At 40.8% G+C, this 17,408-nt stretch overlaps 1 protein-coding gene across 3 annotated transcripts in view; it reads right to left on the bottom strand.

The window, feature by feature from the left end:
* The window catches only part of ARFGEF3 (ARFGEF family member 3), a 185,259-nt gene that overhangs the window by 96,463 nt on the left and 71,388 nt on the right, over positions 1-17,408 (bottom strand). For 2 of the 3 annotated variants that reach the window (XM_060616769.3, XM_060616771.3), the window contains 3 exons: positions 8,975-9,097; positions 5,243-5,285; positions 2,834-2,912 (listed from right to left, as the gene is read on the bottom strand). In XM_060616769.3, coding sequence (XP_060472752.2) covers positions 2,834-2,912; positions 5,243-5,285; positions 8,975-9,097 — 245 coding nt within the window. The remainder of the gene's footprint in view (positions 1-2,833; positions 2,913-5,242; positions 5,286-8,974; positions 9,098-17,408) is intronic. The other variant, XM_060616770.3, reaches the window with a different exon arrangement.

Raw genomic sequence — 17,408 nt, 5'->3', positions numbered from 1 at the left:
AAGACCAAATATCATCCTCCCCTAGGAGTGACTCTTGCTTCTTCTACAGTGAGGGCATTGGCTGGCTCCAATCTGCCCCCCTCCGCCAACAGCTTGATAAAAACTAAGATGCCCCATACCAGGATTGCCCCTACTTTCTGGCAGCACTCAATCCTTGAACAGACCCTCATTTCCTTTAACCTACTCCAAATCACCTAACTCTGATTCTGATCCTATAGCAATCTCTCCTAAAATCCTTTGACTGGATACCATTGGCTCCCCATAGTATACAGACTCCCTTATTATTACAGGTAATAAACCTAATTCTGCTAACCTGAGGTAATTTTTGGCTATTGGGCATCAACTCTCTTTTAAGCAAATATTCTCATTTGATCATTACAAAAACCCTAATATAGTTTATATTACTAATATTATGTTACATAAAAGAAAACAATAAATGATATATTAATTAATAGTAAATAATATATTAACTATTTTATAGGATACATAAGCTTATGGTAGTTGAGAGCTCTGCCCAAGAGCTAGTAAAGAGCAGAATAGAGTTTTATCCAGCTAAACCACCAAAGATAACGTAGTTGAGCCAATAGTGGTTAAACACCATACGTGATTTTATTTAAAAAAATTTTTTTTTTTTAACGTTTATTTATTTTTGAGACAGAGAGAGACAGAGCATGAACAGGGGAGGGTCAGAGAGAGGGAGACACAGAATCTGAAGCAGGCTCCAGGCTCTGAGCTGTCAGCACAGAGCCCGACGCGGGGCTCGAACTCACAGACCGCGAGATCATGACCTGAGCCGAAGTCGGCCGCTTAACCGACTGAGCCACCCAGGCGCCCCACGTGATTTTATTTTAGGAGAAAACAAGCCAATGAGAAACATATCCCAGCTCTGATATAACAGCTGGCTCTGCTATGGGGGAGAGGAGCTAGGCAGGGGTGGGGAGGAGTGAGCACTAGAAGAAATCTAAACCATGGTCACAAACAGGTAGAATGAATATATAACCTATCCCAGCCAGGTCTCTGTTAAGAGTGAAGGAGGGTGATTAAAATCATAAAGGATAGGCATAGCATGAAACTCTCCCAAGGTGATCGGGTCACATGGGGACTTCACAGATGGGGTTACGGTAGTTGGTGTTAGAGCCTTCAGGTTAGGGTAACAATCTGAGCCTCAGGCCTCCTGCCCCAACTCTCTGTGGTTAGGAAAGATGGGGACCTGAGCAGAGTACAGGAGAAGCCATCTACATATGCCATCTGCTGTTAGACCCATCCCTTCTGAGGAAAAATAATGTGCTGTCTAGAGTCCAGGGTGAGAGAGGCTTGAGGGTGGGGCTCTGGAAGAAGTGCTTTGCTTTTTGGCTTGTATTACCTATGGATTAAATAGATCTCTTCATTGTTTAAGTGCCTAACATGAAGAGAGCTTAATTTGGTCAAAATGTGCAGGTACAGGGGCGCCTGGGTGGCTCAGTCAGCTAAGCATCTGACTTCGGCTCAGGTCATGAACTTGTGGTTCGTGAGCTTGAGCCCCGCATTGCATTAGGCTGTCTGCCGTCAGCAAAGAGCCCGCTTCAGATCCTCTGTCAAAAATAAATTAACATTGGGGTGCCTGGGTGGCTCAGTCAGTTAGGCGTCTGACTTCGGTTCAGGTCACGATCTCACAGTTTGTCAGTTTGAGCCCCGTGTCGGGCTCTGTGCTGACAGCTCAGAGCCTGGAGCCTGCTTCGGATTCTGTGTCTCCTTCTGTCTCTGCCCCTCCCCTGCTCATGCTCTCTTGCTCTCTCTCAAAAATAAAGATTTAAAAAAATTAAAAAAAATAAATTAATTAACATTAAAATACGTGCAGGCCCAGGTGACCTAGAGGAACGATGGACACACTGATGTAGAGACCACTAGGCAAAAACCTCAACGAGTCATTCTAAGTTTAGCTTTTAAAAATCCCGAGTTTATTAGAAAAGAAACAAAAATGAACAAATCAACAAGTTTCTGCAGTTTTTCCAGCAAAGTGAGAGACCTCATTAATATTTCAAGTAGACTATAGCTCCCAACTTTTTACTATATACAAAAATTTTTAAGTAAAAGTTCTTTGAATTCTCCAGTATTCTAGATACTAGTAAGTGAAAGTGTCTTTCATAACTCAAAGGGGATTTCAGAATCTTACTGTGTTGTGGGAGTTTGCAATTAACTATGTATGTAGCTGGTAGAGACTTTTCATCTCATCTTGGAAAGTCTAATCCTTTTACAATTTGGCTTTACTAGAAATGTATAAGTTAACTTATTAACCTACTGCCTGGAGAGTTGGAGCCGTGGATACCATCTATATGACCTAATATCAATGATTAAACTGGCATGCAAAAAAAGATGAGAGCAATGTGTTCTTTTCAGAGATATGCAGGTGAGCTCACAGGCTCAGGAAATGTTAGAAGAAATACAGAAAGACCATACAGGGCACCCTTGCCCTTTAACAGAGGAGAAAAGCATAGCGCAGGGTGATGAGAAGACTATTTAGAGTCACACAACCGGGTTACGTCAACTAGCTTTGTCACATCAACTACCTGTCAGCCAACATTCTTCTCACTCAGCAACTTGCTCGAGAGATCAACTCTTCTTTGCAAGCTATTGTTTGCCCATTTCTCACGAGAAAATGATATCCTTCAGTCATGGTCTTTGGTAATGTGGGCTTGCCCAAAGTCACTGAATAGATTTCTCAGGAATGACAGGTGAATACCAATGGGGGGAACCATCGTCCCTATAATCTGCAATCTGAAGTGATTCTGTAGACCAAAGTTACCTCAGAAACGGACCACCGATGAATAAGAACACCAGTGTTGAAGGCACTTACTTGATGGCGGCTTGTAGCTTCTCACACAGAACGGTGAGCACAGAGACAAGGTCATCACAAAGGGACTCAACTGTTGACCCTTCAAACAGAAGAGGTTATAAGCATTAGACATTGGCAGAGGGCACTAGAAGCTTCCCCAACAGTCCTTCCCATCCTCGGCTTTTGATGTGTTTGGGAACAAAAAGGTGGTGTTCAGATGCTGAGCCTGCCTTAGGTCACCAGAATCATCATAGAAAATACAAGTATTCATTTCTGAAGTAGAATACTGAAAATACAGTTAAGAAAATGATAGATGTTTCTTATCATACATAAGACTCATTTGCACTTAACAAAAGATACTTTGATTAAGAAACAACACAACTGACCACGAATTTCTCAAAATTAGCAGACTACCGATGTATCGCTTATTCTGACCTTTGGAATTTCTGGGTCATTTGACCACACTTGAGTGGTATCAAAGAGAGAAACGTGGCTGCATGGAAGAAACTAAGGAACCGGGGAAAGAGGGCACAATAACTTAGCCATCACCTTCACTACTTTTACTATTCGTCTAGCATCCTCAGGGCACAGGGTTGTTAATGGAGCAACCAACGTCAGAAGAAATGATTTTCCCTCCAAACATATTCATGTCCAGAAACCAGCAACCAACTCCCACAGAAGCACCGAATGTACTGGAAAAAAGGCTGACATTTAGAGTCTGCTCAAGTACTGGTCCACAACTTGCTGACCGCGTGAGCTCAGGTAAGCTCCCGTTTTCCCTTTGGCAGAATGGGGACAAACAATCCCAACCTCACAGAATTGTTGGGCCAAGTGCAGTAACAAATGGAAGCATTTGCTTTGCCTATAACAGACACCTTTAAAGAGCTATCCAAATGCAGCTAGGTATTTGATGAACGTATAGATGAAACAATGACCACGAGGTCAAGGAAAATGGAGGAAAATGGCAAGAGCATAAGAGAGGAAAAGACCATAAAGTTGGAGGAGGACATGGAAGAGAAATGGCTAATCGTCAGAATTCATGACCTTCGATGCAGGAAGAAAACCTGAGAAATGACAAGGTACAGTGGTAAGACACAGTTACAAACAAATAAAACTGTAAGTAGCCCCAAAACTCAGGTTTAGGTGAATGTCAGTGAGTCCGTTCATTTTTCACTGATGTGTATTTTTAAAGATCTATCTTTGACCAAGAGGACTTGAACCTCTTTTTTTGGCTTATGAAACCAAAGTGAAGATTTTATGGGAGCTGCAATTGCCCAAAGAGGGGAAAAGCTGGGAGCTTCCACAGGTGGCAAGATGCTGACGCACATTCCGGTGGGTCTGTGGCCTGAGAAGGGAGCAAGGGGCGATTAAAACAACATGCTCAGGGCGCCTGGGTGGCTCAGTGGGTTGAGCGTCCACTTGAGCTCAGCTCGTCTGTGCCCTGCATTGGGCTCTCTGATGTCAGCACAGAGCCTGCTTCCGATCCTCTGTCCTCTTCTCTCTCTGCCCCTCCCCCACTCTCTCTCTCTCTCTCTCAAAAAAGAAAAAAACAAACAAACATGAAAATAAATAAACAACATGATGCTCAAGCAATGCCTTCAGAGATGGCTTGACATCTTTCTCATTTCCTTCCTTCACTGTTTCTCTTAATTGTGGCTGCTTGGCTGTTTCTCTCTGTCTCTTTCGTTCCCCTTTTCATCCTCTCCTCCCCTTTTCTTATTATGAACAAGTGAAAATATCAAAGAAAAGCAGATTTTCTAGTAGTGTTTAAATTACTGAATAAAATCTGAAATAAAATATAGCTCAATTTTTTTTAATGAGATAATTTGGATATTCCATACCTCTTTCAGAAAACAATACCACCAAACTAAAAACAAAAACAAAAAACCAACTGCTTGGCAATTTTATGTAGACCTTTGTTTTTCCTTTTCCTCTGGGTCAGAAGGAAATTCCCTACCTTGATTTCGTCTGTTATTTAAACTGAGCTGTCTGGCCTGTAAGACTCCCTGTGTGGTTCCTTTCTATATATATTTTAAAAAAATGGCACTTCATAAACTTACTTCTGGTGCAATAACCCTGTGCCAATCGGGTTTCCATAACCTTCCATCCAATTCTCATTTTACCAATGAACAAACCCGACTTCAAGGAGAACAGCAACAACAAAAAAAACCTAGGCTCCAACAGGAAGATGTATGAAGAATTAATATCCTTTGGATAGTTGGTACAGAAAGAGGTGTAGCTGGCATGGGGTGCAGGGACAGAAGGGAGATTAAGTAACAGCTAATGAATTGCCAGTAAGGCAAAGGTAAGCCGAACCTCCAAGAACGGTGAACCAACCTGGGAGCTCCCACTCATCTTTACACCCCCAGTGCCAAGCACACAGTTGGCACCCGCTTCTTAAATTGAACTAGCAAAAATCGAATCCAATACCTTGATTCCTGAGTTCCTGTGGGACGTCCGGGTTTTCAATAATCTAGTGAGGGAGACACACAGAACAATTAGGAGATTCAGGCGTGACAATTTCTGACTCTTAGGCAACGGAAAATTTTAGGAAACAAATGTCATTCTGAGCGCTCTGGGGCTCAACTAACTTACCTAAGTGCACCCTCCAGGTCTTGATAGGATTACTCATGGTATTTGTGAAAAGACTCTGATGTCTGGAACCGAGCTCATCAGTTCCAAAAATAGTTCATTCGAGAGTCCACAGTCTTCACAGAAATTTAAGCCCGTTATGCACTTTATTTATGATTCCAGGGTGCTGAGCTGGGACTTAGAGCCATACCTATGTAAACAGGTTACCTTTGTACAGACAGTTTGTCCCAAGGTCACAGATTACACTTTGATTGGCACCTAATGAATACAGGCTCTTAATAATAAGAAGGATCAGGTTTCTGAACTTTAAAATACAGGTTCAAAGATGACTGCTGGTCAGAAGCACTTACTTCCTATTTAAGGAGGATCATATTAACTTCCAACTGTCTGACCAGACCAACCGCTCTGGGCTGTGGCTAGGCAGGTGTAGAACTATCGGGGTAGAGACAGAACCTTGGGGGAGGGGAGAACAGGAAGGGAAAGATGTTTACTATTAATTAGGCTCACTTCCTATTGCAAAGAGAATTTAGTGACTACTAAAAGGAGAGTAGAAGCCTCTTAGGTCTCCCCACATCTGAGCACTGGAAAAGAAGAGAGCATTTTCAGGCTAATCAACTACCAGACTTGTAAATCATCCCAGGGCACTGTTTTGTTTTTTAAACTTGTTACAGGCACGCATCTTTCCTATTCTTTGTCCCTCAATTTGAAAGCTCAGCTGCTTCCGTAGCATTCATTGTGAAATGCCATGTCAATGTCTACAGCTCAGTAAATGGCTAAATACAAGTGTACAACAGCATTTTCTGGAGGAAATACATCTGAATCGTTTTTAAAGGACAAGAGAAACACTACCACCTACCCCTTAAGAATTTACGTGAGGCAGTTTTGCTTTTTGAAATTAGTAACTTGAAATTTCACAATGGCTTTCATCATCTAAATAATTCAATAACAAAGCTTGATAATAACTCCGGGATCCTGACGATACAAAATCAAACTGCATAATCTTTCCTGGGAGTGGGGATAGACATTAGGTTGAAGATACAGTTGGACCCTTGAACAAGGGTTGGGAGTACCAATCACCCCTTATGGCTGAAAATGTGTGTGTAACTTTTGACTTCCCCAAAACATGACCACTAACAGCCTATTATTGGCCAGAAGCCTTACCAATAACAAAAATAAGTCAATTAACACATATTTTCTATCTTATATGTATTGTATTCTGTATTCTTATATTAAAGTAAGATAGAAAAAAAGTGTTATTAAGAAAATCATAATGAAGAGAAAATGCAGTACTGTATTTGGAAAAAATCTGTATATTAGTAGACCCAGGCAGTTCAAACCCATGTTGTTCATGAGTTAACTGTACATTTCATGCTAATGCTTTTGGCAGTCTAGATTTATTTTCTTTTCATTGTATTTAAGTCTTCCTACTTCTGATATGGCCCATGATGTCTTCCTGTGATGGGTCATGCTACATATCTTCCCCAGGTAATGTGAGGTTCCCATGGGAGAACATAAACTCTCCTTCGAATGAACCTCACTGTGCCTATAGACCTCTTCCCTTTAATCGCCATTCTTAGCTGACAAAACTTATGTCTCTCTCTAGTTGACATCACAAATGCTACAAATATTAGGATCCTGAGAATTGTTTTTCTGGGACATGGACACATCTCCGGGGACTGCATGAGTAATAGAAAGGAAATAACAGGAAACACTAATTTTCCACCTAATTTGGGATCTTGCTTCAGGCTGGGTAAGTCCAGATGGTCAGTGATGAGCAGGACCAGAGGGCTGGTTAGACATACAATACCAGGGACAGAGGCAGATAACCCTGTCAGTTTTTATTTTCTTAAAGATTTTATTTTTAGGCAGTCTCTACACCCAACATGGGGCTCACACTCATAACCCTGTGATCAAGAGTCCCACACTCCACCAACTGAGCCGGCCAGACACCTCACCATCTAAGTTTTATCCAGACCTCTACAGCTTTACCTGTTACCGTTCTTATAGAAGAACAACACGAGCTAACAGGCTAAGTCATTTTACTTGAAACCAAATACCTTCCTACTTAAAAATTTAAAAATAAGATTAAGTGAACTAACATAATTGAAATCACTTTGAAATTACAAAGTTTCATTTAACGGTTCCTCTTAAGACATTCAGATATCATTTCTATTATAGTATTTCGTCATGTTGCCATTTAGCAAGGATGAACTATGTATGATTAATATAAGATTCTCAACATCTTAGGTTTATCTCTAGTAAGATGTGTTTTTAACAATTTTTTTCTTAAATGTTTTTTCCCTTAGCATGTTTTCCATTTACAATTTGAATTTCTTCTAAACTACTATTCCCACATTATCATACTCAAAATCCTAGTATAAATGAAGTAGTTTTTAACAAAAGGTAAGCTAACGTCATGTCAAGATAAAACAATTTTTTAAAATAGAAACTTAGGCTTCGGACACAGCAAACATTGAAAAAAAATCAGTATTTGCTTTTTCAGATTAGTGTGGTATTTTCAACACTGGCTGTTGCAGTCACAGTTAGGAGCCTAGGGGTTCAGTGATGGTTCTTTCACTGATAAGCTCATTCATTTTAGATTTCAATTTCACCTCTCTGGGCTTCATCTTCCTCATCTGTAAAATGAGGGCTAAAAGAATTTGACTAGGTAAGCTGGAAGGTTCCACTCAACTCTATAAATTAGAAAATAACTGAAGGTAAAAATTAGAAATGATTTTAAGTGAAACATGAGACCTTAATTTCTATAAAGTTAATTCATGAGATGTTTCAGGCTGCCACTGAGATTCCTTATTCTAAAAAATAATAAAGTGTTCAATTCAGAATACTTCTTGCAGATTTCAAAAGAAGTTTAACCTGAATTCTTCAGAGGCAGATTTAAAAAACCAACCACACACCTATTTTGAACAGGAATCATCTCTTCATTAACATTCCCAAAAGACAGGATATACAAGAAGCCAGTTACGTTTATATTTTTCCCGGGAATGCTCATTTTAGACAATCTGTTCAAGTTTGGATCAATAAGCTCTAACCGGCTTTGATGACAGAGAGAAGTCAAATCCAGTGTTTCCCCCCCCCCACCCCAATCCCCCCATGGTACCAGCAGGTGAAGGAAGACCCCCCTCCCCCCGCACAATCTTTTAGTTAACAGAGAGAAACACAGACACCAAACCTTAAAGCATGTAATTGACTGCTATTAACTTTTCCTAATTTTGAATTCACGTCTGATACTTCTTAATGTATCAGTCCAGTGTTTTTATATAAAAGCTTTCAATCTGAGTTTTAAAAAAATGATTTAAAAAGACAAGTGAATTATAAAAGAACGACTGAAAAAAGAGTAGAAACCATAAAGAGAAACGACTCTCAAAGCTTTAAACAGGCAAAAATATACTTAAAGAGCTTAATTTATATGAATCGATGCTCTTCTAAACCAAGCAAGCCCTTCCTACTGTTTCAGTAGGAAGCAGCCCCGGCAGGGGGTGAGGGAGGGAGCGTCTAGGATGTGGAACACACAGCATGCAGTTACACAGAGACACCGGCAACATTGCTCACCGTATTTTCCTGCCTTTGTCGTAACTGTAAAGCCAAGTCACCCAGCATTTGACTGAGAGTTGCCCGCACAGCCGTGTTTATACTACGCTGGTGACAGCTACATATGTATGTTTCAATGCACACCTGGTAAAGAAATAAGATAGCAACACACACGCTCTGTAGATAACAGTTCATTACCAACATGCTTTGGAATTAACCGGAGAAGCTATTAAATCCTCCTCAAATAGAAAGTCAGCCTGATTTAGGACTAATTATCCACGAGTGCTATAAATATTTACAATCCCGGAAAATCTGTTTTTAAGCCTATAGGAAAACTAACATTTTCCTAAATATTACCACTCTGAGAAGCTTATTATTCTGAGCATCATAGGAAGATGCAAATTAGTGAGTTTTAGATATGCCAGATAATGCTATCTAGGGCAAACTCAGGTGGCTGGAAATTAATCAGGAAAAGCTCCTTCCATGGCAAAACAGGAACGGAATGTATGAGCTGCTGAGTTATGAAAGGTGGGAAACGGGTTAGTGAATCCCTTTCTCCTGCACTGTAAACAAGCTTGATCTTGGATTCACTCTCTAGCTGTGTCCTTCTGCAAACTTGGTAAAGGTGGACCGTCGGCTACGTGACTGGGCAGCATGGCTTGGGGTGAAGGTGTCTCTTAATTACTAAGCTGCATCTGAATTGGGAAAGCTGTGGATGAACTTCACAAACCTGTGAAAAGTCACAGGTTTGTGTCCCCTGGGTGAACCCTGTCATTGCTCACAGCCTCTGAGGGACATTTCCCAGCTCTGTTCATGGGGTTTTTACAGAAATTCTGGTTCTGACACGGTCGCAACATGGGGGTTCCTAAGCCAACATGACTGCACCCATCAAGGTGGCTCTCACCTTCTTGCTCCAAGGCTGACATTTGAGAGCACAGACTAGCCTCTGGACTGTTCCAAGGACTCCTGTGAGACAGAAATGCCGGCCAGTGTCCTGCTTCTACTCCCTGTCCTGTATCTGCGAAGCAGATTGGGTTGTGCGAGTCTGAATGTCTAGTTGGACCTGAGAAGATTCCCTGGTGGCTGCAGCTTGGAGGAATCCCAATTTGAAAAAACAATATCCCTCATGTGATGATGATGATGTTTAATGTCATGACTTTTCAGGTTTTACTCCCTGTAATTCTTCCGGAAGCTATAGGAATGGGTGTCACAATAAATACATGCTTTTAATTTATCCACTTTTTTCTCTATTTAAGGTATGTCATCCTTTTCAGTCTACTAAGTTTAGACCCACAAAAAGACAAAGGAGGGATTTAACGTACCTAAATTATTTTTCTACGAATAGCTCCAAGATTATCTACAATGAAAATAAAGTATTCTCACCTAAATGGCAAATTTAATTCGATGGATGATAAGCGAGATGGGAGAGAGACTAAGTGTTAACTTTTGTTGCCTCTACTGCTTAAGCTGGAGCTTTCTGCCGGGTGTCACTGTCATAACCTTCTGGGTAAAATTAATGATGTAAAAGTAAATACTTTCTAACAATTTAATTTATCTCTCATGAAATGCTTGATAGTCCGGTGAGCATTTAAAATTCATAAATTTATAAAAAAAAATAAAACTCATATATTTATTTGGAATTTGGGTCAGATTAATTCATTTTTAGCTAAAACACAAAAGCAGATTCCAAAATATTTATTTTTCAAATTACCACTGAAGGGCATGTCAATGTTACATTCATTTTCTCAAATGATCATGGATCATAATGTACTTGAAGGCACAAGTTATACATACTTAGAAAAAAAATGGGTCTTAATCTCAGGGGGCTTTTACGTTGCATGTGATGAAAAGACACACAAACCTTGCAAAAACACCCAAGCGGGTGGTGTTTCACTTCGACGAACCAAATTCTCTGTGGTGTACGTAGGCACAGCAGTACGAGTCGTGCCTCAGAATTTAAGTTTTCTTTAAATCCTACATTCTCCCCAGAAATCTTTATAGCTGTAGATCTTTAAGATCTCTGAGCTCTGACATACGTTTAAGGGGAATTTTGAAGTTGTGGAAACAGTACAGATAAAAGAGTAGCTATTTTGAGAGCTGACCTCCTGCTCAATAGAAGCACGATTCTTTTTAATACCGAGAGCCTTACCCCCCATGCGACCTCCCCGCAAAAAATTGTATCAGTCACTTTAGACGCGTGAAGGAAAGCACAAGTGAGGAATGGGGTTTATGTAACATAAACAGTACAGGATATGGACAAGAACCTCCTAGAAACCAAATGCGTTTGAGTTTTAGCGTCTCCACCATTTCTAGTGTTTTATAGTTGCTACTATCAGGGGTACAATACTGGGAATGACTCATTGCATGTTTGCTCTGCTTTGAGACGTATTAATCCAAGAAGCTCGTTTTGCTAAAGTTGGAGGTATAAATACTTTGATAAAAGAGTATCCTTTTAAATATAACAAGACCATGTACCTGATAATATCACTACCTTTAAGTCCACAGAAGGAAACGCTCTATCAGCTACCTTGACATCTTCAGAGAAGCTTCTCTCACTTGCTTCGTGATAATAATAAACTGGTAAACCAGTAAGGTTCTTCAAACTAGGGTTTCCATGATAAACCTGACCACTATATTCAAGGCCAATGATTTTTCACTTTGTGCATGTTTTTCTGCTCTACCTTGAGGTAGTGCTAAAATGAGCACATTGAATCAGAGAAGTTAAGAGAATACCAAGTCCAAAGGCAGGCTGAGTTTCCGGGAAAGGACCCATCAATTTCTTCTTGCAGTGTCTCCAATATCATTTCTACCTCCCCCCTGCCCTTTGCTTTCGTAGTGCAGAACTGACATTCAAAAAGGCCCAGTCCTGTATCTCTGCCAGAGGCTCAAAGGGCCAAGTCAAATACCTTGTGAAAAGCCACAGGCCCCTGCTCGCCAGGGAACGCACGAAGACACAGGGCAGTGAGGAGTTCCGTAACGCACATTTTGACCATTTCATGCATTTGTGGACATCCAGCTTTACGGCATGCTAAACACAACTGAGAGCAAGACCACAAAGAGTTAATGAAGCAAAACAGACCCCCACAGGCAGAAGGGAAAAAGAACAAGAGGACGCAAGTCTGCAAGCCATACGTAAGCAATAGAAGTTTTATGCCATCAAGTAAGCGGACTGATAAATAACAGTACTAGGTTAAACCCGGGGTAGTATCACTATTATGAAATATGAAGCAGCACAGTAGAATGGAGTAGACATTCAACACCGGCCAAAGTGATAACAAATTTTAAAGAAGCTGCCACAAGAGACATTTGTTTAGCTTTGCAAAATACATGTGATATGATCTTTGGGTCCTATCTGAATGGGGTTCGTGGCACAGCTTTGTCAAAACAGGGCTTGCTACTGAGTAACAAGTTCCATAAACAGAAGAGCTAGTATGTTTTCAACTGGAAAATTTTTGTGGAGACGGAAAATAATTTACAGTGATAAGAAACACCGAGATCAAAAGATTAAGCTACAAGAAAGCAGAAGAAATGTCTTTTTGTATAGACTATGAAAGCTTATCGATCACATTCAAAGTCTAAACTCTACATTGAATCATCATGACAACGCAGTGGCCAACCCGTTTCCAGGTCAACAGCTGTAACAGGTGGGTATGTGACAGAAGTCACTTCATCATATGGTTCCTGCTGATGCAAACACACACACACACACATACTCACACATGCACACGCACACTCACAAAGTGAACTAAGATTATTTTATGATTCCTAAGAAATGCGTGTGCCAGTAAGTCCGATCGTCATGTTGGGTATGGAAATTTCCTTTTGGAAAAGCATACGCAGACAACTCTGATTGTGACTTCCCTCTTCCGCCTCCCTATTCTTCTTGGCTTAAGCTGGCATATAAAAACAGCTTAAGACATCCCAGACCTTTAATTCGTGCACCTTGATCTATAGAAGGTCTACTGAACTCTAGCCTCTGGCCTGTGAACGCATCCAAAATGAAGTACAGAGGACGTCTGCAGTGTTCTGTGTGGCTTCTAACTCCAAGTTTTTTCAAGCTATGTAAATCCGAGGTTACAGGCAAGTGTGGAAATGTGTTGCAAGAAGACTAGTTTGCTCAAATCCCATCTGGCAACAAATAACCAAAGAACAGACACCTCAAAGGAGTCAAATCAGAGTCAGTAAAGAGACGGGCCCACAAGGAAGAAAAGGGTTTCCAGAAGGAAAAGTGGAGATGTTCCTTAGAACAGGATTTCCTTCCTTCAGTGGCCTCAGCCACCCTGAGACAATGGTCTGGGCTCCCTTGACTGGTTTTCTTGCCAGGAGGTGGGGTTACTTCTCCCAGTTTTAGAGAGAACGTGACAAATAAGATGCTTCCAAGATAAACTGGCCAGATCGCCTGTGTACTTTTCTCCTGGATTATACCTGCAGACTAATCTGGTCCTTAATTGTAGAATATTTTATTTGTTGTAGGTCTTGCAAATAATGCTACCACATTAGGCTTAAAAAGAAAAAAGTATCACTGAACATTTCAGGAGTTATAAGTCAGCCCGTTCTAAAAAAAAAAAAAGATATTTTAATGACAACTAGTAGCATTAAATCGGAATCTTTGGTAGCAGGTCTTCAGTCTCAATGTTTTTAAACTCCCCGGGTAAGAAGTGGCAATAAACTAAACTATAAAGATATAAACATAAACATATAAACATCCTCAAATGCTAACATAATGCTCAGAAAAGATAAATGGAGTATCCATACATAAAGATACCCAAGAAATGGCATATGCCTAACAGTCACTTGAATCTGTGGTCACACACACAAAAAGTAAAATTCATCAATACTTTTGCTTCACATATGAAAACACCATACCGCCATTTTCTAACAAAGCGCCTTCGTAAAGACCCAAGGTGGGTAAGACTCCTAAAAATTTCAGTTGGCTGCCGACATGACAATGGCAAGATTCTACTAACATTTTCTAAGACTGACAGTAGTGATGAAGCAATATAACATGGTGGTTAAACAGCCCATATTTGAAATATAAAAAGTCTGAATTGGAATGTCTTGCTGTAGAAACTTGGGCAAGCAAATGACCCTCACTTTTCTTGGGATTCTTTATCTATCTTGGTTGTGGCAAAGATTAGAGGGGAATGTACAAAGAAACCATTTTATTGACACGCCCTAGGGACTCAACAGCTAGTAGCTAGGGTTGTTAGATGTTCTGATTAACCAGTGTTTTGCAGTTGAGGGATAGATGGATAGATGGAGTGAAAGAGGAAGTTCCCTGGAACTAAGAATCTTAAAGAAAAGAAACAATGGTCTTTGAGACAGACTTTGCTTGAACTTGACAGGATCAAAAACTGGAAGTTTCCCGTGAGTCAGTAATCAAACCAGCAAATACACACTTATAAACAAGGCTTTCTCACTTTGAAAAATCCCACAGAGGAGCCGTTAGCATGCCTGAGAATATTCTCCGAATCTTTCTAATGGAAGAACACTAACCATTTTCAAATTCGCTCCCCAGAGCTCCTGGCTATGGTTCCTCTTCTTCCTTTACCCAAAGACCTTGGCAATTTTTACTCCCACAGCTTTTTCCAATATTAAGGTAACTACCCTTGGAAAACTCGACCTATCTGCTAATTTGGGCCTCATACTAAAAGAAATCTTGGTCTAGCTTTCAACCAATGAAGAGAAGGACCATGTATCCATAGGGAGTTTTATTTCTGACTGTATTAAGAAATTGACCAGAAAATACATGTTGCATTTTTCATAATTACCCATTTTTAGATTTGACGATATTTCTTCTTCCTCCTGTATCATGGAAAACCATGTTCTGAAAAGCTTTCATTATTATAGTTTAATTAAGCAAGTTAAAGTTAGACATACAAAGGAAGGCTGCCCTCTTATTTACATTTTAAGTGCTTAATAATCCTTTGATAGTTTCAACAGTGCCTTGGGGAAATGGCCTCATTTTTCATACTGAAGTACACACCTCCATTTCCTGATCAACAGGTTTCAGGGTAAACACTATTCTTGAGTAAAAGTCAATGTACGTCAGAGTAAGAAAGAAGAGAATGTCCGGATTCTTAACATTTCCACAGGAGTTGTAAATGGTTGGTTTGAAGGTGTTTTCATAAATTGCTTTCCTAGCTGTATCAAAAGTGACAACAGGAGAAAAATTTTTTCATTCAATTAAAGACTTATTTTTATGAAAAATCCAGAGACGACTAAGAAAGCTTCCAGCAGCTAAGTGGTAGTTTTAGGCTAAAATGTCCTGCTTACTTGCTTGTTTTGTTTCTTTTTTTGAAGGAGGGAGGGTGCAAGTGAGCTAGGGGGCAGAAAGAGAGAGAATCCCACAAGATGCACAGAGAGAGAGAGACAGAGAGAGACAGAGCTCACCCAGTGGGGCTCAAACTCACGAACTGTGAGATCATGACCTGAGCCGAAGTCAGATGCTTAACTAACTGAGCCACCCAGGTGTCCCCGTCCTGCTTTCAAAACAGAGATGCAGATTATTAAAGGCTCAATGAACAAGTACAAAGCACTTTGAGAGCCTGCAGAATCACCATTTGAATAAGTCTACTGAATACTATTTTTTGTGGCAATATAACTTTCTTACATAGTTAATTCTTTTTGATGATGAAAAAGCATTTCTTTTTTTTTTTTTTGAGGCAGTTTTTTTTTTTTTTTCAAGCAGAGGTAGGCACATAGTTAGAAAAAACTCATATGGTACAGAAAGGTCAAGCAACCGCTCCCTTCCCTATCTGGTGACCCTTCCCAGTCTGCCGGTTCTGTCGGGGTTTATGCCTCACTTCCTAGCACAGTTCTTTTTTTTCTTTTTTTTTCTTTTGAAAAAGCATTTCTTAAGTGATTTCTATAGTGAAAACTGAAAGGCCGTGAGCTGTTGTTACGGCAAATTTGAGGAAATATAAAGTCTGGTGAGAAAAACGTTTATCCCTCTCTTGTGCAGCTAAATTAAACAATGATTTCAGATGACTGTACTATTATTCTTTCTTAAATTAGCCTTTGTATTATTCGCCTAATAATCTAATATTTGTCGCTACCGATCCATATGCTTATATTTATAAATTGTTGCTATGTTCTTCATATAAATAGGTGTGCTCATCCTGTGCCAGATTACATAAGTATGGGTGGGGGTGGGGGCATGCCCCTCCTTTCAAAGGCTGACAGTGGGCCTTAAGGTGAAAACACAAGGGGACAGCTCTGTAGCAGATTAAACTGTTAAAGCCTAAGAAATATATTTGATATTTATCAAGCACTGACAAATGGGAAGGGAAAAGTGGAGGTGATCTGGGGGGAGAGAATGGAAGATAAAGGGACAGGAGAACCAAAGTTGGTACTTATCGAGGGCATGCTGCTGCTGGTGGGATTCCATACATGGGGGCCGGGGCAGGGGGGTTTGAATGGCCACGCAGAGGTAAGGCAGCTCTCCCTGGGTTTTAAACCGTTTAAAATGAGAGTATACTGACATTTACGTGGGGCACTGCTTCTCAAACGTGAATATGCACATGGACCTCAAGAGGGTTCTAATTAGAAAACAGATTCTTATTCACGGGTCTGGGGTGGGGCCTGAGGTTTGGCATTTCTAACACGTTCCCAGGTGCTGCTGATGCCTCTGGTCAGCACACCTTGCTCTGAGGTTTTAGAGGACAACAGCTCATGTCATCACGGCTTGACAGAAAAGCTTGGTGGGAGGGGCACCTGAGTGGCTCAGTCGGTTAAGCGTCTGACTTCGTCATGATCGCACGGTTTGCGAGTTCGAGCCTCGCATCGGGCTCTGTGCTGACAGCTCAGAGCCTGGAGCCTGCTTCTGATTCTGTGTCTCCCTCTCTCTCTGCCCCTCCCTGACTCATGCTCTGTCTCTGTCTCGGAAATAAATTTAAGGAAAAAAAAGAAAAAAAAAAAAGAAAAGCTCGGTGGGAGACAAGAGGGGCCATCATGGCCATTGCTCTCTACTTGACTTCTACAGCACAATCACTGGGGAGCTGTTACAGAATGTGTATGCTCAGGTCTGCCCAAGACCAAAATACTCAATTTCTGGGACAGCCCTAGCCATCATTTTTTTTTTTTTTTTTTAAGGTTTCATCATTTTATTTATTTTTGAGAGACAGAGCCTCAGCAGGGCAGGGGCAGAGAGAGAGACACTGAATCCGAAGCAGGCTCCAGGCTCCGAGCTGTCCTCACAAGAGCCCAACACAGGGCTCAAACCCACAAACTGTGAGATCATGACCTGAGTCGGACACTTAACCTTCTGAGCCACCTAGGCACCCCTAGGCATCTTATTTTTGCTAACACTTCCCAGGTGATTCTAACGGGCAGCCTTTTGATGAGAATCACCAACATAAAAGCAAGTCCTCCAAAGCTTTGTGACTGTAAGTGTCCCATATGTGACAGTTAGTTTGGGGAGTGTAAAGAGGAAAAGCCAAAATTTACTTAAGCA

Source organism: Panthera onca, chromosome B2 (genome assembly GCF_046562875.1).
Source record: "Panthera onca isolate mPanOnc1 chromosome B2, mPanOnc1 haplotype 2, whole genome shotgun sequence".
NCBI lineage: Eukaryota > Metazoa > Chordata > Mammalia > Carnivora > Felidae > Panthera > Panthera onca.
Note: the sequence above shows the minus strand (reverse complement) of the source record. Positions and strands in the feature narration are given on the sequence as shown.